This window comes from Vulpes vulpes, chromosome 13, assembly GCF_048418805.1.
Source record: "Vulpes vulpes isolate BD-2025 chromosome 13, VulVul3, whole genome shotgun sequence".
In the NCBI taxonomy this organism is placed as follows: Eukaryota; Metazoa; Chordata; class Mammalia; order Carnivora; family Canidae; genus Vulpes; species Vulpes vulpes.
In genome coordinates, this window is record NC_132792.1 from 29626572 (window position 1) to 29649565 (window position 22994).

The 22994-nt window shown below is 33.2% G+C and overlaps 1 protein-coding gene across 20 annotated transcripts in view; it reads right to left on the reverse strand.

Annotated features, from left to right (window-relative positions):
• The window catches only part of OXR1 (oxidation resistance 1), a 449165-nt gene that overhangs the window by 51809 nt on the left and 374362 nt on the right, over window positions 1-22994 (reverse strand). For all 20 annotated transcript variants that reach the window (XM_072734052.1, XM_072734050.1, XM_072734064.1 and 17 more), the window contains 4 exons: window positions 14082-14164; window positions 9486-9593; window positions 8448-8561; window positions 1870-2022 (listed from right to left, as the gene is read on the reverse strand). In XM_072734052.1, the coding sequence (XP_072590153.1) occupies window positions 1870-2022; window positions 8448-8561; window positions 9486-9593; window positions 14082-14164 (458 nt within the window). The remainder of the gene's footprint in view (window positions 1-1869; window positions 2023-8447; window positions 8562-9485; window positions 9594-14081; window positions 14165-22994) is intronic.

The following is a 22994-nucleotide window of genomic DNA, read 5'->3' on the forward strand; positions in this document are numbered from 1 at the left end:
GCACCCCGATGTTTATAGCAGCAATGGCCACAATAGCCAAACTGTGGAAGGAGCCTCGGTGTCCATCGAAAGATGAGTGGATAAAGAAGATGTGGTTTATGTATACAATGGAATATTACACAGCCATTAGAAATGACAAATACCCACCATTTGCTTCAACGTGGATGGAACTGGAGGGTATTATGCTGAGTGTAGTAAGTCAATCGAAGAAGGACAAACATTGTATGTTCTCATTCATTTGGGGAATATAAATAATAGTGAAAGGGAATATAAGGGAAGGGAGAAGAAATGTGTGGGAAATATCAGAAAGGGAGACAGAACATAATGACTCCTAACTCTGTGAAATGAACTAGGGGTAGTATAAGGGGAGGAGGGCGGGGGGTGGGAGTGAATGGGTGACGGGCACTGGGGGTTATTCTGTATGTTGGTAAATTGAACACCAATAAAAATAAATTTAAAAAAACCCTGCTGAATGGATAAAGAAGATGTGGTATGTATATGTATGATGGAATATTACTCAGCTATCAAAATGAATTAAATCTTGCCATTTGCAATAATGTGGATGGAGCTAGAGTATATTATGCTAAGCATAATAAGTCAGTCAGAGAAAGACAAGTACCATATTTCACTCATGTGGAATTTAAAAAACAAAACAGATGAATATACGGGAGGGGGATTAAAAAAAAAGGTAAAGGGAGACAAACAGTAAGAGACTCTTAAAGATAGAGAACAAACTGAAGGCTGATGGAGAGACGTGGGTGGGGGATGGGCTAGATGGGTGATGGCTACTGAGGAGCACACATCAAGGCTGATGGAGAGACGTGGGTGGGGTTGGGCTAGATGGGTGATGGCTACTGAGGAGCACACTTGTCATGTTGAGCATTGGGTGTTGTATGTAAATTCATGTTGAGCATTGGGTGTTGTATGTAAATGATGAATCACTGAATTCTACTCTTGAAATCAATACTGCACTGTGTTGATTGACAAGAATTTAAGTCAAAACCTGAAGGAAGAAAAAAGAGACTATCTTAAATGCAACCAAAGAAAAACAAAATGTTGTACAATACACCAAATATAAAAATTGTAGACGACTCCTCTTCAGAAATAGTGCAAGTCAGAAAACAATGGAGTTCTGAAAGAAACATCTTTAAAGTTGTGAGAGAAAAAAAAAAAACATGTGTGACTTGATAAGTGGTAACATACTATTGCTACTTTCTAAGCAGTATCTGGAGTATATTCTCCAATTCTGTGTTACTTTACTATACTCCCTTTGTTTAGAAAAGCACCAAGCTGTGGCAGATGAAACATGCATTCACACAGGGTTTGAATTCCTGCCATGATAGGGAAACCCTGGACATATTAACCTTTTCTGAAAGTTTTTGGTTTTTTTCCTGTGAAGAAGGGAATAGAACCACCTACTCCACAGGATTATTTTGAGTTCATGAAATACTTAAAACCCCTCATAGAGTTTTCTGGCATATAATAAATACTCAATAAATAGTAGTTATCTTCCTAGTTATCTTCCCTTTATGCGTGATACTAAATTTGTAAGAGTTACCACCCCAAACAGTGCCCAAGCAGTGGTCATTTTATATCAGCTTTTTGAAATACTCTATCAACAGCAAATTAGCTGTACTTTATTCTAGTAAATTTATATCCCACTGCCTTTAACAGCTACAAAATACCACCAAATTCTATATTAGTTATAAGCAAAGTCCATACTAACCTAAACTATTATTTCCACCAATATCTTTTCAAAATATTCAAACAGTTGCTGATGTTGGTAACTTAAAATGCAAATGTCAAACTGTCATATTTCAGTAATAAATAAAGCATAATTAAAATTTTTTCTCATGTATTATTCATTACCTTGCCACTGGTAATATATTTGCAATTAATTTTAAGAAATTTCTCAGTGAATGCTTCTTCTTCCTCAGAAGTTGAAGATACAACTCGTGCAGGTCGAATACCAGTAAAAGTAGATAGGGGAGTTGCTTCTTTCAGGTGGACTACATCAGGATTCTTAAAAAACAAACAAACAAAAACAATAACAAAGGCACTTCAGAGAACTAAATAAAAATTAAATTAACAAATTATTAAAGCCAAATGAATAGCTTTCCTCAATTTTCATCACATTCTTGGGAGGTCAGCTCAGTATTTTTTTTAAAAGATTTTATTTATTTATTTATGATATACACAGAGAAAGAGGCAGAGACACAGCAGAGGGAAAAGCAGGCTCCATACAGGGAGCCGGATGTGGGACTCGATCCTGGGTCTCCAGGACCACACCCCGGGCTGAAGGCGGCGCTAAACCGCTGAGCCACCCGGGCTGCCCAGCTCAGTATTTTTTAAAAGATATTTACTCCTCTATTTTTTATTTTTATTTATTTATTTGAGAGACAGAGAGAGAGCACGCAAGCGAGCATGAATTGGGAGGAGGGGAGAGGAAGAGGGAGAAGCAGACACTCTGCTGAGCAGGGAGCCCATCTCTTGTACCTGCACCCCCCCACACACACACACTTGTACCTGCACACCCCCCCCCCACACACACAGACACACACACACTCAGTTGCTCCTAAAAAGACCATTTAATATATCCCTCAGGTATTGGGAAGAGAGAAAAGATAGAATGCTTGTCTGTGATACTTAGGAATTCAGCCAAACTCATTCATTGGGAGAGTCTTTTAAAATCTTAAGCTACAAAGAGTTTATCAATGCCATCCTACAAAGTATTAGTTAGATCACATGTTTAACTTTTTTAATGCCATTGACCATTTCACAGTGAAGCCTAAGGACCTCCTTCTCAGAATGTTTTTTGAATACTTAAACTATAGGATTGCGGAAGTAAAACAATTACAATGAAACAATTATCAAAACATTTAAAAAATTAGTTATATTTTTAATTTATAATAGTTATATATATACTTCATTATTAAACATGAAATGATAAAATCTAGTGTTGACTGATAATTATAATTTTGAACTAGATGGTTATAAACAGTATTTTTAATATCAACAACTCAATTGATTTGAAAATACCTGTGAGTTCCATTGGAGACAAAGTCACAGGTACATATAGTGCTACTTTATAGCTTATTTGTATTCTTAATTTAAAAAATATATTTCACTTAAAATTATTCATATCCAAGTTCACAGACCCCTTAGAATTCATAGTCCTGTCCAAAGTTCAACATTCTGTACAATGTAGGAAGGCTAGACAAATGTCCTTTATTTTTGTTTTAAATACCTCCAGAGGCATTTTATACTTCCTGAGTAAATGAACAGTGCCTTACAGAATAGTTTTCATAGTATCTTCTTCAGAGCTTTGAGCTAAAATCTGACACTTTGTAACTAATACCCCATAGTTCCGACTTGGCCTTTGGAAATAATAAACAAGAATGCCTCTTCTTCAATCTCAAAGATGTTGAGATACTTGAAAAGCACTCTCAAATTTTAACATAACTTCTACTCCAATAAACAGATCTAACTCCTTAAGTCTATTTGAGAACAAAATTTAGACTGCTCTTCTAAATTTCATTCGTTCTCCTAACAGATACCCAACAAATATTTTTTGAAGGAAAATCAGTACAGAATACTGCAAAATAACTGTATTTAATATACTATGATTATGTTTTAAAAAGCCTAAATGGAATTCAATTTTAACAGATGCATGATACTGTTCAATCATTAATATCTATTAAATTCTCCTCAAGCTTTTCATTTTATGATGCAAACTAATAAAATAACTTTATACTCATTCTGTTGTCTCTGGTGATTACTATACCTGAGTTTTGTATAACGTATAAATTCATAAACTCATGAATATTTGTTATATTCAAGTGTTATATGAACTATCTCATTTAATTTTCAAATCATTCATATTACTTAATTTTAAAGGAAACTTATGGTTAGCCAAGTTCAGTAACTTGCCCAATGGATAAGATGAAGCTGAGATGTAAAAGCCAGGTTATCAACATATGAACTAGTGCGCTTCACTGCAATACTTTCACCTTCCCTTTCAAATATTCTTCTAAACAACCGATAAATTTGCAAAGGTAATAAAAGCCAATTCCTGAGCCACTGGAAGGTCCTCTTAACCTTGCACAAAACTATGAACAAATTTTGTTTATTACTCTTCAGTTACTGCCAAATCCAGTTGACAACATTATCTACTATGTAACTGTTATCATTCACAAAAACTGTATCAAGAAACACTGTCAAATGTTTTCCTTATATGAAGATATACCTCCTAGAAGAACATGATCTCTTAGGTTCCCTTCAAGTCTCAAATTCTATAATTCAGTATCTATAGCAATCCTGATTTGTCAATTTAATCCTATTAAAAATAATACATGAAATTAGCTTAGTAAATGCCTAAAGTATAGCACATAAGAGTATATTTCTTTTAAAAAAGGCTATGTTCAGAGGAATTGTAATCAGATCTCGTAACTTACATATATGTACATTACCCAAAATATCAGTGTCTCTATGTAGCTAGTTTTGACTGATATGTATAGATTCTGATTCTTAATGCAGTGATTTTGAAGCTCATGAGTGCTTTCTAAAGATCTTTGTGCAATTCTGTTTTAGCCATTAGGGATAGAAAGGTCCTTAAAAACACAGAAGTATAAAAACACCTATCTAATGAGCCTCAATCATTGTCCCAAGTGTTCAAATGTGCAAAAGTCAAGAGTCACTAGAACAAATGAACCAAAAATGTTGACTTATGGTCATCTTTTTTTTTTTTTGTACAATATGATTAAATATTATACATTATGATTTTTCCAGCTATTAAAGTGGTAATAAAGACCAGACTACCTGGTAACTGAAGGTAGCCTAGCTAATTGAAGGACCTTAGACACAATTACTTAACCTCTCTCCCTCAGTTTCCTTATTGTGTAAAATAAACACTGTTACTGGTCACGCACTGGAAGAAACAGATGGCATATCAAGCTAAAGAGTTTAAAAATGGAAGTATTTATAAAGATATACATGTACAGTGTATATGAAAATTCAGGGCAAACAGAGGCTTCCTTATCACCCATAGACCTAAAAAAGTAAGGGGAGAAACAGATACCATAGTAACAGAGGGCTCCTGTGGGAGCACAGATGAGAGGTTGAAGAATGTAGCCACTCTGGAGTGACCTTGTGGGGAGGAAGCTCCGCTCCCTTTATCTCCTGACAATGTTCTTGAAAGACCACAACCAAGAGAAGCAAAAGCTCAAGGGAGCACACTGATGTAGTCTAAAGCCGAAAGAAGAGTGTAAAATGGTTCTAGAGGAGAAAACAAAGACTGTCAGGCCAAGTGCTTTATTTCATAAGTTTGAGGTTAGGAATAAATGACAATACTTTTAATGTACTTAAAATTGTACCTGACACATGTAAACTTTAGCCACTTATTATTTACTCTTACATTGGTTCCACCTCCTTCTATGTTTCTTCACTAATATGTAAAGAAAAAAAATGGGAAAAAACTGACCCTGGAGATTCTCAAAGATAATATTTATGTGAAAATAAACTATTTAAGAAACCCATTGAGATTCTTTATGCTAACAAAGTCAGGAACGTATTTTAGCCTCGATGGTAAGCCACTACAAAGCTGAAAATTCAAGAAACCTATAGGTGATCATTAAAAATATAAGCTGACAATTTCTGGGAAAAACATGTACAATACTAATAAAGATTTTAATTACTATAATATGAATTATATTTAAAACATAAGATCTTTGCTTCTAAGTAATTTAGAATGAAAGACCTAAATACAATAATTACATAAGGAGATATAAACACTAGAGATATGTAGAAAGTTACATAGGAATCTTGTGAGTCTAGTGATGAATAATTCTAGGTAAAAAACAAAATACAACTAAGGTTTATAAAATTACTGTTCAAAGAATTATTTCTAATTATTGCCTATAATCAGATAGCAGGTGATGACTATCATCAGGGAAAGGGAAAACTGTAAGAACTCAATGATTCGTAACTCCTTCCTGGATCCTTCGTAGGGAGAAAAGAATTTATTCATATGGCCAGTCATATTAGAGGATACCTTCTGGCCATCTTTGACAGCAGCTGAATCACTACAGATTAAAAAGATAATTCATACAGCTTTATTATACTCTTCCTCTCTTCCAGTAACATGGCAAAAATGAGGAAGAGAGCATTTTTACATAGGAGAAGGTCTGGCTTTGTTGCTCCCTTGAGCTTCAGCATTCTGTTCTTTTTGATCCTATGCCTTTCAAGAAAGCTCATTGGTAAGATTTGGGTTAAAAGTGAGGGACAGAAAAGGATCCCACAGCATTTTATTTTAAAAATTTTTTAAGACTTTTATTTATTTATTAATGAGAGACACAGAGAGGGAGGCAGAGACACAGGCAGAGGGAGAAGCAGGTTCCATACAGGGAGCCCGATGTGGGACTCGATCCGGGGTCTCCAGGATCACGCCCTGGACCAAAGGCAGGTGCTAAACCACTGAGCCATCCAGGGATCCCCAATCCCGCAGCATTTTAGCAGGCAGGATGCTGACTAAAACAGCCAAGTTTTCACAATTCTGCTTTAGGATTTGAAAACGAAGGTAAATTAACCTAAGCTACATTGCTATCCTATGTTGTTGCACTGCTTCTAAATATAGAAATTTCTAAGTGTCATGGAAAAATGGCATGGCCATGTTCAAAAAAGTATTCTTCTATCATTTGGTCCCACAATGCCTACTTATTAGAACCAGATATTCCCATCAACAGTGAAAAGTGTAATACATCTCTTTCATGTGACTGCATTCTAAAGTACAGTGCTGATATATTTATACAATTAAGATATCCAACAAATAAACATTTGAAAATGACCCCACTTCTCTGTCTCATGCACACAACACACTCAAACACACACTACAAGTCTCTGAACAAGGAGTAAAGTGGAACTAGTTTAATACTAGAGCTTAAAAACCTATCATCTCTAATAATTTGTTTTTTTTCATCTCTAATAATTTGTAGGCAAGTTAATATTTTGTTTTGTTACCCATAGGTCATTTGGTATCTTTTTTTTTTTAAGATTTATTTATTTATTTATTCATGATAGACATAGGGAGAGAGGCAGAGACACAGGAGGAGGAAGAAGCAGGCTCCATGACGGGAGCCCGACGCGGGACTCGATCCCGCGACCCCAGGATCGCGCCCTGGGCCAAAGGCAGGCGCCAAACCATCAAGCCATCCAGGGATCCCCGGTCATTTGGTATCTTAAACTCTGAGATAAAGATTTGGTATCTTTACTCAGGGAGTAAAAGGCTGCCTCCTACAGTAGTAGGCAAGGCAACACTGAAGACTCTTTCACAGGAACCTAGCCATTTAATAGAGAACAGTCTTTTATATGTAAACATAATTATTAGGTCATCACAAAAATGGGAAATTATGATTATATTAATTTACACAAAACAGGCAAAAAATATAATACCTTTCAGGGAGATTTTAATAAAAAATTATTAAATACCATTTGGTTCTTTAAAATTCATTTGTGAAGTATAACTTATATAGAATATTCCTTAAAAATGCTAGGTAAATTAATCCACTATTAATTATACAGAATACTTGGAAGAATGATCAAGATGGTAAGTTACTTTTTAAAAGACAGCGTATCAAATACAAATTCAAGAGTTCTACATACTATATAAATAGTGACAGGAAACTGAAATAAAATCAAACAGGACATGGACTTCCTTTCATGATGCTGTCACGCTTAGTAGGTAAAGCTCCCTCCTCAGCTAAATTATATAGTATTTATTATAAGAGAGAGTTAATGAATATCTGAACCACCACCAATAACAACAGCAAGTTAATTTAAGCTGTGTAGTTTAATTAGAATGTTCCCTTTAAAAACTGAAATTTATAAATTTATGCAACAAAATAAAAAGGCAAATTTTGCTTTAACCATAGTCAAACCATGATAAAAACAACAAAACAACAACAACAACAACAACAACAACAACAACAAAAACAGGGCAGCCTGGGTGGCTCAGCGGTTTAGTGCCACCTTCAGCCCAGGGCCTGATCCTGGAGACCAGGATTGAATCCCACATCAGGCTCCCTGCATGTAACCTGCTTCTCCCTCTGCCTGTCTCTGCCTGTGTCTCTGCCTGTCTCTCTCTCTCCCCATCTCTGTGTCTCTCATGAATAAATAAATAAAATCTTTAAAAAACAAAACAATATGAGGGTCGCCTGGGTGGCTCAGAAGTTGAGCATCTGCCTTTGGCTCAGGGCATGATCCTGGAGTCCTGGGATCGAGTCCCACATTGAGCTTCCTGCATGGAGCCTGCTCCTCCTTCTGCCTATGTCTCTGCTTCTCTCTCTCTCTGTGTCTCTCATAAATAAATAAAATCTTAAAAAAAATTCCCAATATGATATATACATATACAGTGAGATTTCTTCATATTATCTTTGAAAAGTATGAATACTTACAGTGGCCTTATCAAATTCAGCTTCGGAAGATGTTGGTGACAAAGGACTTATAGGGCTCAGAGATGGAGAGCTCTCCACACTGGAGACATAGTCAGGATCAGGAACATACAAAACCTGCAAGAAAGCATTCATATAAGGATTCAGTCAAATTGAAATATTTATAATTGAATAGTGTTCTTATAAGCAAGTCATTAACAATGATCTTCACCAAAAAATAGAAAAAATAAAAATCTTCAAATTAAAAGAATATTACCATAATAATTCTAACAAAGTCAAAAAAGAAGATTTAAATTCAATTTAGACAAGTTTGATAATAAATACTGTCAAGGATAGGGTGGGGAAACAATAATTCTCATATATTACAGGTGCTCCTCTTAGATTATAATTTGGCAACAGCTAGCAAAATTTAAAATGCATGTATCATTTAACTCAACAATTTTACTTCATGGACTTTGCAGGCATCCTTGCATATAAAAGAAGAGATAGATATAGAAAAGCGTACCCTACAGCAATGTTTATAACAACAAAAGAAACAGTCTAAAGCTTATTGTGCTATGTTAATATATCAATATAGTGGAATACAATCTACACATTAAAAAGTCTGAGGTGAAGCCATACTCAAGTAAAACATTTTCTAACCATCAAAGTTAAACAAACAAAAAAAGAGAAATGCTAGAATATTTCTGGAGGACTATATAAACTGTAAATGTGGTTGCTTCTAGAAAAGGAAATTGGAAGTCTGAGATAGGATAATTTTGAATTTTCTATCATGTACAGGTATTACTTTGAATGTTTTAATAAGCTCTTTAAAATTACACTTGAAAAGATAATTCACATTTTCAATCTTAGTAATTTTCAATTACTAAGAAAAATTAGTATGTATAGAAGCAACCATTTTCTCTTCTATAGCCAACATGATCTATTCAAAGCATGCATAAAATTATTCCTAAATTTTCTATATATTATTAACTACACTTCAGTGGATACTTTGTCTTGCTACTGAATGCTTTTAAACACCAATGCATTAAAAAAAGATACCTGTCCAGTAACAACTGCTCGAGAGAACAACTTATTTAATTGAACAAGTTCGTTGGGCGTTGTATCAAATTTCAGGGCTATACTATTCAAAGAATCCCTTGATTCAACCTGTTTGAAAGAAAAAAATAAATTATTTGAATCTGTTAAAACAGGAAAACTAAATTATGAGGTTTAATATCATTAAGATGTCTGTGGACCAATCTCACATTTAATTAACAAATGGTATTTTCCATCTTTAGATATAGGATAACTTGAGAAATTTTGTGCTTTCTTAGTAAATGGTCCCTTTTATAATATAGTATATGCTTTATCACAGTATATCATAATTATATGTGGGCCTCTACTTCAAGTAATTGCTAAACACAAAATATAATTTACAAAACACAGATGATTTTTATTCTTACAGGCTCTAAAATACATTATTTCTTTGACTAGTTTCTAAAACATATGGAACCTAGAAACCTACAAATTTTATTTTAGAAAAGTATGCCTGTATCAAACATAAAATACTATTTCTAATGATCTTTATGTATATATCCTATCATTTAAATACATAAATTAGAAAACATATTTGAACCAAAATTCAGCAATCTGTTTCTAAGTCGTTAATATCCTTTAATGATCATATTTATAGAAATCTTAAATCATGGGATTTTTCCCAATTATCTTGAAAGAAAAAAATCACTTGCTCAGTCAATATATTCCTTTGGAGTCCTCCATTCAAAGGGCATTATGGCAGCTCTGTAGGATAAAATTAAATGCAACTGAATGGTTTTAGTGCACAAGGGATTTACAATCTAGTTGGAAAATAAGAAAGACAAAAAAGGTTATATATGAGAGATGAAGAGCTTTAAATGAAACCACAAATATAACAGAAGTCCTGAGTATGAATAGTGTACCACATTTGCTCCAAATTGTCCAGGAAAGACTTCATTAAAAGCTAGATTTTGAAGAAGGAATAGGAATTTTAGAAGTAGAGAGAAGGGAAAAGAACACTCAAAGTGAAGAAAATAGGACTGACACATTAGGAGAAAAAGTACAAAACACTTTTTTGTGTGATACTCTTTCTTCCTTCCAAACCATCCAGAGTACACTAATGAGTTTAGGGTTTTTAGGAAGGTGAGTAACTAGAGTTAATTCTCAAAAAGGATGAGATTGGATGGCATTTAGAATTATGCTGTAGGATACTTTCAAAGTCATGAAAAATAGATATGTATGTAGTGTAAAAATACATATATTTTTTCCCTTAAGGGTTATATAAAATCAAATTTGTGACAAATACATAGGATAATAATTGGATAGTTTTGCTTCCTTTTTGTGCAAACTTTCCCATCTATGTAATGAGATGATCTATCATTTACCCTATCAAGACAGTATATTTAGAAGCTTTCTGTAAACCAATTTTATTTTGCAGCAACATCTGTAAGTTTACAAAGTACTTTCATATTATTTTACATTTTATCCTCACAATGATCCCATCAAATGAGGGTGATGCAAGTAACAAAAGATACCAATAATTATAAAGCAAAGAAGTTACATGGCCTCAGTGGCAACAGGTCTAGAATTAATGAGACAAGAGAAGAGATGCAGAAAAAACAATTTAACACTACTGCAGTAAATGAGGTTAAAGTAATAAAAATGTAAAAAGAGATTAAGGTATATAAGGTTTCCAAATAAGACTTGAGAAAGCACTCATGGAATGAATTAGGTTGTGATGATGGCAGTAAGAGTAGTAGCAGGTCAGGGGAGCAAATGGCAATAAAAAGCTAATGCTGAATCCAAAATTCCAATCTGGATGAATAACAGACTGAGGGAAATGGAAATAATAAAATCAAGCTTCGGACAAGGATGGAGAAATTGGTAAGAGGTTTGCTAAAACTTGTTAAATATCAAATGAAAGTAGGAAATACAACCGTCTAGAAAGGTAGGAATAGAAAAAAATTGGGGTCTCACGCCACATAGTTTATATATAGTAAGGTTCGTAAGATCTCCAAGTAATAGAATATAAGTGGGAAAGTGAAAAGAAACAAGGGACCACCTATGTTTAGAATCAAGAAGAGTAGAAGAGCCAATAAAAGAGGTGGGTGATAATCTTTCAGAACTATGAATGACATACTCCTTAGACCAAAGAAACACAGTAAGTAAAAATTTGTCTGACTCTAGACTTATCACAGTGGAACTGTAGAACTGTACACAAAAAAAGGAAACTCCAAAACAATCTTAAAAAGATTGTTTGAAATGAATAAAAATAAAAAGGCAAGAGAGGGACATAAGACAACAGATTGCAATACTGAAAGCATTGTCAAAAAACAACAGTCAACCTGATGATCTATAGACAGGTCAAGTACCAGGAAGGAGAGTGAAGACTTTCAGACATTGCTTGATTATCCATTTCCAGGTCGTCACTGAAAAGAACTGTTAAAGAACCCTATGAAGAAGAAAAGTAAAACCAGAAAGAAGGAACAATGAGCAAAAGGCAACAAAGAAAAGGCCCCTGGGTTTGATAATTAGAAAATCATTAGTGACCTTGAAAAGGCTCTTTCATTAGAAAGGTATAGAAATATTAAGTTAACTAGGAAGAAAATGATAAATGTACAGCATTTTCAATGTTAGGTTTGATTCCTACTGAAAGTGATTCCATAATTAAAAACAGTATGTATGTTTATACATGTACTTACATATACACAGGTATACATACATATATAATTTTAACCTTAAAGCTATGTAAATACAATGATTGATTTATATTATATTTACATAGTATGAAATATATTTAAGCAAGATCACAAATATTTCAGAACAAATTCTGAGAGTATATCATATCAAAAGTTTTATTTTAAGGTAAACAGAGAAATATATCTTTTCCTAAATATAAAAATGTCATATAAATATAAGATGTTATAAGAAACTTTTATAAAACTATAATAAGAATAGAACATAGGAAAATAAAATCTTACTAAGTTCTAGAAATACATTTCTTTCTTTCTTCTAGGATTTGGCATAGGGAATAAACAATTAAAAAACAGGGTAAAAATCTAAACAAAGACCTACAAGAGGATGTTTTAGAACTTTTCTGGTTAATAATTGATCATTTCCAAAAGGTCATTTATAATGTTAAGAAAAAATGTAATTTCAAGTTTCAATTATCCCTCCAATAAAATAATGGCTCTTAATTCAAATTCAACTTTGTTATAGATAACACAAGTTTTATTGATTTTACAAGAAGGGTAAACTCCTAAACTCAAAACAAACTAAACTTTAACAATTCTTCACACACTGTTATATGTGTAGATAACATCTTATGCCTCATGCCTATAATCTTATGCCTCAATAAACACTAATGAATATGTCAAATTACACAACCCATTATTTAAATGTTTGAACTTATTTTCTCAATTTCTCAATCATGCAGAGAATGTACAAGCACACTCAATTTAAGTTTATAATATGCTTTAAGAAGAGATTTTTTCAAATGTAAAAATAATCCTATCCTAAATATTTGGTTCCCAACCTTTACAAAATACTTAAAATCTCAAATTATCAATTATACACCATATATGGAAATAAAGTATAACTTAAGTTTTTGATAATTTTTTCAATTTTAAGGGTTCATCAAAAATAAGATCAAACCAAGACTAGAAGGTTTCATGATGATACAAATGCAGAAATTGTTTAAAATTGCTATTTTCTTAATACAGTTGTAACATATTAGGAAACACAAAATAGTAACACAAAATTAAGATCAGTTAAAATAATTGCTTTATAACATCATTAACATTATGCAAATAAACAATATTTATATACAATCACATAAGCATTACGCCACAGACTAAAGTGGATTGTTCTCACTTCAGTTTTCCATAGTAACCAGAAATGTAAAAAGTGGACTCTAGAGAGATTTGAAGAACACAGAAAAAAGTTCCATTTCAAAGCTAAACAAACTGGGCAGCCTGGGTGGCTCAGCGGTTTAGCACCGCCTTCAGCCCAGGGCGTGATCCTGGAGACCTTGGATCAAGTCCCACATCTGGCTCCCTGCGTGGAGCCTGCTTCTCCCTCTGCCTGTGTCTCTGCCTCTCTCTCCCTGTGTCCCTCATGAATAAATAAATAAAATCATTAAAAAAAAAAAAAGCTAAACAAACAGCCATAAATCAGTGCAAATAATCATGTGAGAGGTTATTCTGGAAGATAAATCTCAACTTATCTTTAAAGTATTCTGCCATTTTCATTATTCTTAATACTGCTGGGAATATAATGAAGATCACATTTCTAAAAGAGTAAATATCTTCCTAAAAGCCCAATCTAATAAAAATTATTATTACAATACAGGAATTTTGACTCCCTGTAAATTACCATCTATATCAAATTAAACTTGCTGGAATAAATATCTTTGTATCACACTTAGTAAATTTTCTCTTTAAGGAAAAAATAAAACCTAAAATAGAATTAAGAACTTAAGTATTATTAATAAGTTATTTAAAGGCAAGTATGGTTTTTTGAAATAAGGCAATTAATCTTTGTCTTATTATAATATAAACCAATAATGTCTTAACACTCTTGCAAAGATAAATCAGTTTTTTTCAAAAGCAAATAACTTACTGTATATTCAATAGTTCCTTTAGGTTTCTGAAAGGACATTCGTCTCCCATCTTTCTTGTCTAAGGTCTTCTTTTGGCCAGTGTCTGAAAAAAATGAGGTAAAACTCCTATTAAATTCATTTTCCTTTCAGAGCAATGTCAAGGACTGATAACTAGAGATCATTGGGCAGTTATCTACTAGACACACTATTAATACAGTTTGCTCCCTGGGATTCTCTGCTCTAAAAGGTAACCAACTGTTGAAAAGGAAATGTACCTTCTTGCTTGCTTTAGCAACTAAATATAAGATTATGCTATAATAACTGGAAGTCAATTCAAAACATAAACAACTGTCAGCGAAAGGATTATTAAAAGTTTTATTAAAAACTAAATTACGGATCATTTCCTTCAACCTATCTAACTTGATTACAATTAACTGTATTTAATGATATATTATTATTACAAACCAAGTCTGAAAAATGTAACATTGGTCTTTTTTTTTAAGATTTATTTATGTATTTATTTACGATAGACTTAGAGAGAGAGAGAGGCAGAGACACAGGAGGACGGAGAAGCAGGCTCATGCCGGGAGCCCGATGTGGGACTCGATCCCAGGACTCCAGGATTGTGCCCTGGGCCAAAGGCAGGCGCTAAACCACTGAGCCACCCAGGGATCCCCAACATTGGTCTTCACAGGAGAAAATAACTCGATTTCTACAATCATAGTTAGAGTTGGAGTCTTCTCTATGGAACTGTGGAATTATGGCTCATCCATTACGCCCCTGGGGGGAATGAATATGTGTATGTGTGTGTGTGTGTGTGTGTATCCCCTACTTTTATTTCCTAAGTATTTACAGAATTCTTAAAAACTGAGAGGGGGGGAAAAAAGATAAAAATTCAGAAAAACAGATAAAAATATATGATCAAACAATTCACAGGAGAAAGTAAAAATGGTCCCTAAACATATAAAAATATTTTCAACCTAACTCATAACTAGAAAAATCCAAATGTGAACTACACAGAGATACCATTCCTCAACTATCAGATTGGTAAAATTGAGAAGTCTGACTACATATAGTTTGACTATGGAAAAAAACAGCATTCTTCTATATTTATGGTAGGAATGCAAAATGATATAATGCTTATGGAAGGAGAATTATTTTTGCTTATTTCAATCTATTTCCCCTCCAATGAAGAGCATATATTTAGATATTCTTATGATAAAACATTAAATTATTTAAAATCTAAAACAATTTTACAAGTTTTAAATAGTAATTTCTGCTCTTTTATAAACAGCAGAGGTAGCCAAAAACACTATCCTCATTTTGTTGTTTAAAGCAATGCAAAGTACAATTATAGATTACTTTTAACTAATAATATATAGCCATCCTTAATTTATTTTAGGAATAAGCATTAGTCTACATTTATTTTGCCTAGTAGAAGTTTTTCAATTTGTGTTTCCTAATATCCCAAGAGTTCATTAAACATTTAATCACAATGAAGTTTGCAATTGCTCTCATTTTCAAGAGTTCACCACGGAGTGCAATTCAGAGCAAAAAAAAACTAATATACCAGCTGTCTATAGTTTCAACTTTATTTTTTTTTAGTTTCAACTTTAAAACAAATTCAAAGTATCTACCTTAATTTAGAATTATATATTATTCTAATGTTTATTGTAAGAACAGTTAATTTTAATAACCAACATTAAAACATTTATTCATAAATGTAACTACCAGAGCACAATGAAACAAACTGATCATTCTCTTCTATCAATATGAAAACACAATCACATAATCACAATATTTGAGACTTTGTGAGTGATCACAATTGTCACCTGGCTCAGTCTCTTATTAAGTAATCGCAATACCCTTTTTAAAGACAGCTGCCAGCATAAAAGAATCCAGACAGTGAGTATGGAGAGGTCCTATTCCTCTTCCTCACGAAAGTTATTACAATTTAGAAATTATACATATTTGTGATTTATTTAACAATCAAAATAATATGCAATTATCAAGTGATCAGTATGTGCCAGCCACTGTTCTAAGCGTTTCACATTTATTACTTTATCTGATTCCTTGGTCCTATAAAGTAAGTATCATTATTATCCCCATTTTACAACTTAAAGAACCTGAAGCACATTAGTGGCTACTGCAATTAGGGAAATGTTACTGGAATCTAGTGGGTACAGGCCTTGGATGTTGTCAAACATTTTGTGCTAAATGATGTATACCACATTCCCCTAACAAATTCTCTGTCCCAGAATGTTCATGCTTTTGAGGTTGAGAAGCCTATGTACCCAGCACCTTATATGATGTCTGGCATATAGTAGGTGTTCAGTAAGTTTTTGCTAGGTAAATGAATATATAAAACTTTCCCGAGATAAAATTATATTTATATACTGAAAAGAACAAGGGATTTAGATTTTACTCCATCACTACCAGAAGCAGACACTTCTATGTAATCTAGAGCAATAAATTTCCATTGAGTCCTACAAACTTTGATACTGTATTTTAATAATTTGGTCCAAAATATTTTATAATTTCTACTCTAATTTCTTCTTTTGCTATTTAGAAAGTATTGCTTAATTTGCCAATATACGACAGTTTTTAAAATTCTTCTTTTGGTTACTGATTTCTACAGTAATTGCACAATGGTGAAAGAAAAGAAAGAAGCTCAAACCTTTGAAATGTGTTGAAATTTGTTTTATAATCATATATAAATTTAGTAAATATTTTATATGTACTTAAAAGACTGTGTATTCTGTACCATAGGGTAGTGTTATATGTGAGTATATCACACATGCCTTTAATCTATCTTCATATCCATAAGATCAAGTTTGATTATGTTGTTCAAATTTTCTATATTCATATTGGTTTGCTTTTATATGCTTATTCTGTAAATTACTAATAGATGTTAAAATCTCCTACTATAGGGGTGCCTGAGTGGCTCAGTTGGTTCAATGTCTGCCTTTGACTCAGACATTTCCACTCCCTCTGCCTGCTGCTCCCCCTGCTTGTGCACTGTCAAATAAATAAAATCTCAAAAAAAAAAAAAAACCTCCCACTAAAATTATAGGCTATATATATGATCCCTTATAAATTTTTCTACTTTATTTTCTGTATTTTGAGGCCATCATACTAGGTTCATATAAATTAGTAACTGTTTTATCTTCCTGGCAAACTGAACCTTTTCTCAGAATACTTTTTGCCTTAAAGTTTGCTTTGTCTTATATTAAATATACCAGTTATTCTTCTATTAGTTTTTATATTTTCAATACCTCTTTATCCTTACACTTAATTTTTTATATATTTTTTTATTTTTTTAAGAGTTTAATCTCTAACCCAATGTGGGACTCGAACTTAAAACCCAGAGATCAAGAGTTACATTGTCTACCAACTGAGCCAGCCAGGTACCCTATCCTTACACTTTAGATATATGTCACTAAAGAAGAACCTTTTTGTCTATTTGCTCTATTTTCTATTTATCTGCCTGTTCTGTTACCTTTTTTTCCTTCTTTTGGATGACTATTAATTTTGCTTTCCTCCCATCAATTTAGAAGTTATACACTGTTTAACATTTCTGTTAGTGTAGCATTCCAGAGGTTATAGCTTGAAATATGGACTTATCACAGTCTAATATTAACTAATACTCTTCTCCTCTTTCTGAACAATATAAGGATATCAAAAACTGTGTGCCCCTGCCAAGACTTACATGCTATTGTTATTAGATACTTTTAACTACATGTATGTATAAAAAAAACTATGCCATTATTTTTCTTTTTTTATTATTATTTTTCTAGACAGTCAATATTTACTTAGTTTTGCCTTCATATTTACCATTTTTACTGCAACTCTGGGTAATATTAGAGAGTGAAGAATTCGAGGTTGGCAGATATTCTCCCCTGCCTTTTAGTTTCTACAGTTTCTGTTGGGAAATCAACTGTCAATTTTATTGCTACATCATTAACTGTTTGTTCTGATTGCCTTTAAGAAATTTCATCTTTGGTGGGATTTAGTACTGATTCCACTAGAGGTTTGTAGGGATGCTTGAATCTATGAATAAAGTATTTCATCAGTTTGAAGTTTTCAGTCATTCTCTTATTAAATAACACTTCTGCCCCATTCTCTTTCTCTTCTCCTTTAGGGACTCAAATATACATACATTAGAATTTCCCATTGTATCTTTTATTAACCTTAACCATCTCCCATATTTTCCATTATTTTGTCCCTCTCTCTTTACTCTGGATATTTTCTTCTGACCTATCTTTCAATTCACTAATTCTCTCTTATGGGGTAGCTAATTGGCTGTTGAATTTCTACAAAGGCTCTAACTTGAATTACATTTTTTTCAGTTCTAGAATATCCATTTTTCTTTTTTATAATTGCTATCTTCCTCCAAAATCCTCAATTAATGCAAAATTCTCAACACAGCTATTTTAAATCATAACTACAATAACCAGAATTCCTGTGAGTCTGTTTCTCTTCACTGTTGTTTCTGAGGTGTTGGTATATGCCTAATTAAATTGTGTGCTGCATACTATATTTGCAAAATTGTCTATAGACAGAAATTGACACACAAAAAGCTGTATCTCTCCAGAAAATATTATTTGCTTCTATCTATCAAACAGCTGAGGAAACTAGCAATACCAGATCTTATTAATGAAGATATAGGAACGATAATCTGAAGCTAAGCCAATATCTTATGAGACTCTACCTACCTCAGTTTTTCTATATCCTAAGGTACAATGTTTTAGGATCCTCCATGAGAGTTCACCACCTCCCTTGTACTGGGTCTTGTATTCTATCCCTGTCCCTTTATGTATGTTGTTAAAAGCACCTTTTAATCTCCTAGTTGCTATTTCTGGAATTAACACATTACCCAGGGAAAAAGCAATCTCAAATTGGAGCTGCTCCTCCTTGGCCTCTGTCCTCAGATCCTAATCTAGTCATATCAGTTTGCTTTCTGATACTCTCAATAAAATTTATTTTGTTTTGGCCCAGCTTTTCAAATTGTTCTCAGCAGGAATGTCTGAATCACCCAGCTTGCTATTACCAGGCTCAAAAGTCCCAAAAGATTTTTAAGCAGAGAAATGAAGCAGTACCAGAACTTTAAATTAAAGTCATTTTGGTAATAGAATGGAGAAGGCAAACTGGAGAAAGAAAACAAGCCTGTAAACCAACAATGAAAATAGCATGAGATCCAGTCTTAAAATACTAGAAGCCCACTATTATAACTGAATACTCTCATTTTGGCAGTAGCTACTGATAAAAGTATGATAATTTAAAAATACTGAGCTGGAGTCAATATTTTCAAACACAATAATACAGATATTACAACTCCAAAAGCGCCTTTTAAACTACAAGAGATATTCTGATTAGTTTTTCTAATTAATTGATTCCCTCTATAGTGAGGTAGTACAGGAAAAAAAAATGCCTGTATTTTCAAACTTTCACCTTTCTGATGACTCTTCATAATCAAAACAAAAATAAATTTTAAAAATCCCTCCATTTTTCTTCAACTTTGTAAATATCCTCTTCTAGATATTACACTCTTTCTGCTTCTTTTCATAGTTGAACTTTTGGAAAGAAGAGTCTACTTTCACTGTTTTTACTCTATCACTACCCACTGATTCCACAATGCACTATAATGGCTTCTCTCTGCTCAGTTCACTAAGCCTGCCTTGACAAAGGAGAATAAACTAAGTGGTAAATATAATGGGCCTGTTCCTCCCGGTGCATGGAGCCTGCTTCTCCCTCAGCCTGTGTCTCTGCCTCTCTCTCTCTCTCTCTGTGACTATCATAAATTAAAAAAAAAAAAAAAAAAAAAAAAAAAAAAAAATTATAATGGGCCTGTTCAATTTTATGTTATTTGATTTCTGTGAAGCATTCAACTAATTTCTTCTCCATGCTCATCTTTCCTTTTATTTGGTAATATCTCATACTCTTATTGGTCTCCTACCCATTAGTTGTTTCACTTTAGTGCCCCTTTTCTCTATCTAGCCAAGTATTTTTTTTTTTTTTTTTTTTGGTCTGCTTCTAAGTGAACAGCTCCATTATATAAAGTGCTACATAGAGAGAGCCTTGGTACTTAAAGTTGTTTTTCAGGGACCAACAGTACTGGCATCACCTGGGAGCTTATGGTGAATGCAGAATCTCAGGCTTCACTCCAAAACTACTGATTCACAATTGATATGCAAGCACAATAAATTTGAGAAGCACTAATAGTTTTTGAAAGGATAGAACTTGCAGACTGAATAACTGACGGAAGAAATGGGCTTCCCTACTACTGACAGTAAGACTAGCAATTTACAAATCTCTGTCAAACTAATCTATTATTTTCTAAAGTAGTCATTGTGATAGACTAAATTGTTACTGAGTATCCCGTATTCCTCTCTGGGAGGGAATATAAATACACTGCAGTAAGATATTTATGTCTGACATGTCCATTGTCTTGCTTCAATCAATGAAACATGAACAGAAGTGATAAGTATTCCAGGTAAACTATTAAGACCCACATTATACTTCTTAACTCTCTTTTTCCTCTATTTCAAGACCAGGGCCATTCCATATAGTGGCTGCCCCATCAACATGGATCCTAGAGGAATGATGTAAGTCCAAAGAGTATCACACATACACATAAGTACACACAAATCTGATTTCCTTTCTGCTCTTGATTAAATTATAGTGCTTGGAAAATAAAAGAATCCATGCACAAAAAGCAAATCACCTCCTATGAGGAAAAGCACTCTGGCTTGCTTAACACTTCTTTTTGGAAACATTATTCATTGCTAAAAGACTGAAGTTATGTTAACTGAATAAAAATAAAAATTCCAAGAATGAGGAGGACTTGACAAAAGGAAGAGTGAAATGCACTGAACAATAATGGTATAAAAATATAGTTTAAAAACTGTGAATGTTACAAGTATGAAAAATATAAAAAATAATGAGTCAACATCAGGAAACGGGGAGAAAATATATGGCAGATGCTAATGTCATCTGAAGCAAGAATTAATAATACAAACGTCTTAATATTTTCTCAAAATCTACTTAACTTTAGATACACCTTTTAGGAAATACTTTCTTATGGCAAAAAAGTATACCTTTCAGTTATTTCTTTCAAGCTCTCCATATGTCAATCCTTTCTGTATATATACATAAATCTGGACAATAATGCCTATCTTAATATTAATTAGTCTCTGGATGGCTAGATTGGAGGTAGCTTTTACACTTTAATCTTGCAATATATGACTTCTTCATAGTTGGCATACATGAATTTTACTTTAAAAAAAAATGTCTGGGCAGCCTGGGTAGCTCAGCGGTTTTAGCGCCGCCTTCAGCCCAGGGCATGATCCTGGAGCCCTGGGATCAAGTCCCGAGTTGGGCTCCCTGAATGGAGCCTGCCTCTCACTCTGCCTGTGTCTCTGCCTCTCTCTCTCTCTCTATGTCTATCATAAATAAATAAATAAATCTTTAAAAAATAATAATAATAAAAATAAATAAAATCTTAAAAAAAAAAAAAAAGTCCTACAAAAGACTGGAAGCAAATATACTAAGATTCTAACTTCAGCATTTTTCCTTCCAGCACATAAATGAATCTTCTTTTCAGGAACTTTTCATCGTCACCTCAAATTTCCTACGGTCTCAATCCTGTTGAGAGGTTGCCATACAATTTAAACATGCATCTTAAAAAAATAAAAAAATAAACATGCATCTCTTCTCAATCTGAATTATAAAATGTCCAAAGTGCTTGTGAAGAAAAAAGACAAAAACACAAAAGCTCACTGAGGCTTAGTAATTTGATTGAGAGAAATAGTATTGAGGAAAATAGTGGGGTTTTTTTAAACCCTACTTACACATTAGAATCACCTGAGAAACTTAAAAGTAGTTGAAGTCCTAATTGTAGAGATTTTGATTTATGATCTAAAACCTTTGATTATGCCAGTTTACAGAGATCTCATGCTAAGAGCGGGGTCTTACTATCAGAATTTTAAAAATCTACCAGGGAATTCTAACGTACAGCCAGTATTGAGACTCACTACTATAGAAGAGTGCTTTCCAATGAAACTTTCTGAAATGACAGAAGTAGTTTATACCTGCATTATCAAATATGGTAGCCACTAGCCTTGAGTGCTTGAAATATGGTGAGAATGAAAAATAAATTTTTAATTTTACTTAATTAAAATTCTACTTCTGCAGAAAACTCTATAGAGTAGCACTGCTCTAGAAAATCTAAAATGGAGAGCATTTGCTGTTATGATCTAAAAATCTGTAGTTTATAATCTGGCACCTGCCCCTCAATTAAGACACACGATAACTGCATATTTGGATTAATTGCTTTGGCCCTGTCACAACTGCTTTTATTAACTTGCATTTTGTTATTGTACCACTGAACCTCACTAAAGAATGGTGTTAAAAAATAGCTTTTCGAAATTAGAGGCTACATTTACTTATAAAAATGGTAAGGATACTTTTTGCTACAATAGAGTCCCATGAGAACTTTTTCTCATTATTCTATCCTGAATAGTGATATCCCTGCAATGAATGGAGTTTTCAACAACGATGGAAATGTTGTTATCTATTATAGTAGCCACTAGACAAATGTGACTATTAAGCACTTGAAATGTGAATAATGAGGAACTGTGTTGAGGAATTTGGATTATAGACTCTATTTCTGCATTGTCCTGTATGACAGAAGTCAGGCATATGTGGTGGCTCTTTTAGTTTAAGTAAAATTAAAAATTTAGTTTGTGCTTCTCTTGCCTGTAGAGGCAACAGGCTTATCTTAGGGACACTGATTTATGTCTGATCATATTTCCCTTTTTTTCACTGCTAGAAAACAAAGGCAAAATTTTGGCCTTTCTCTAACCCATGAAATTTGACCATAAAATATGCCCCCCCTTTTTTTTTCAACAAAATTTATCAAGAGTCTCTTAATG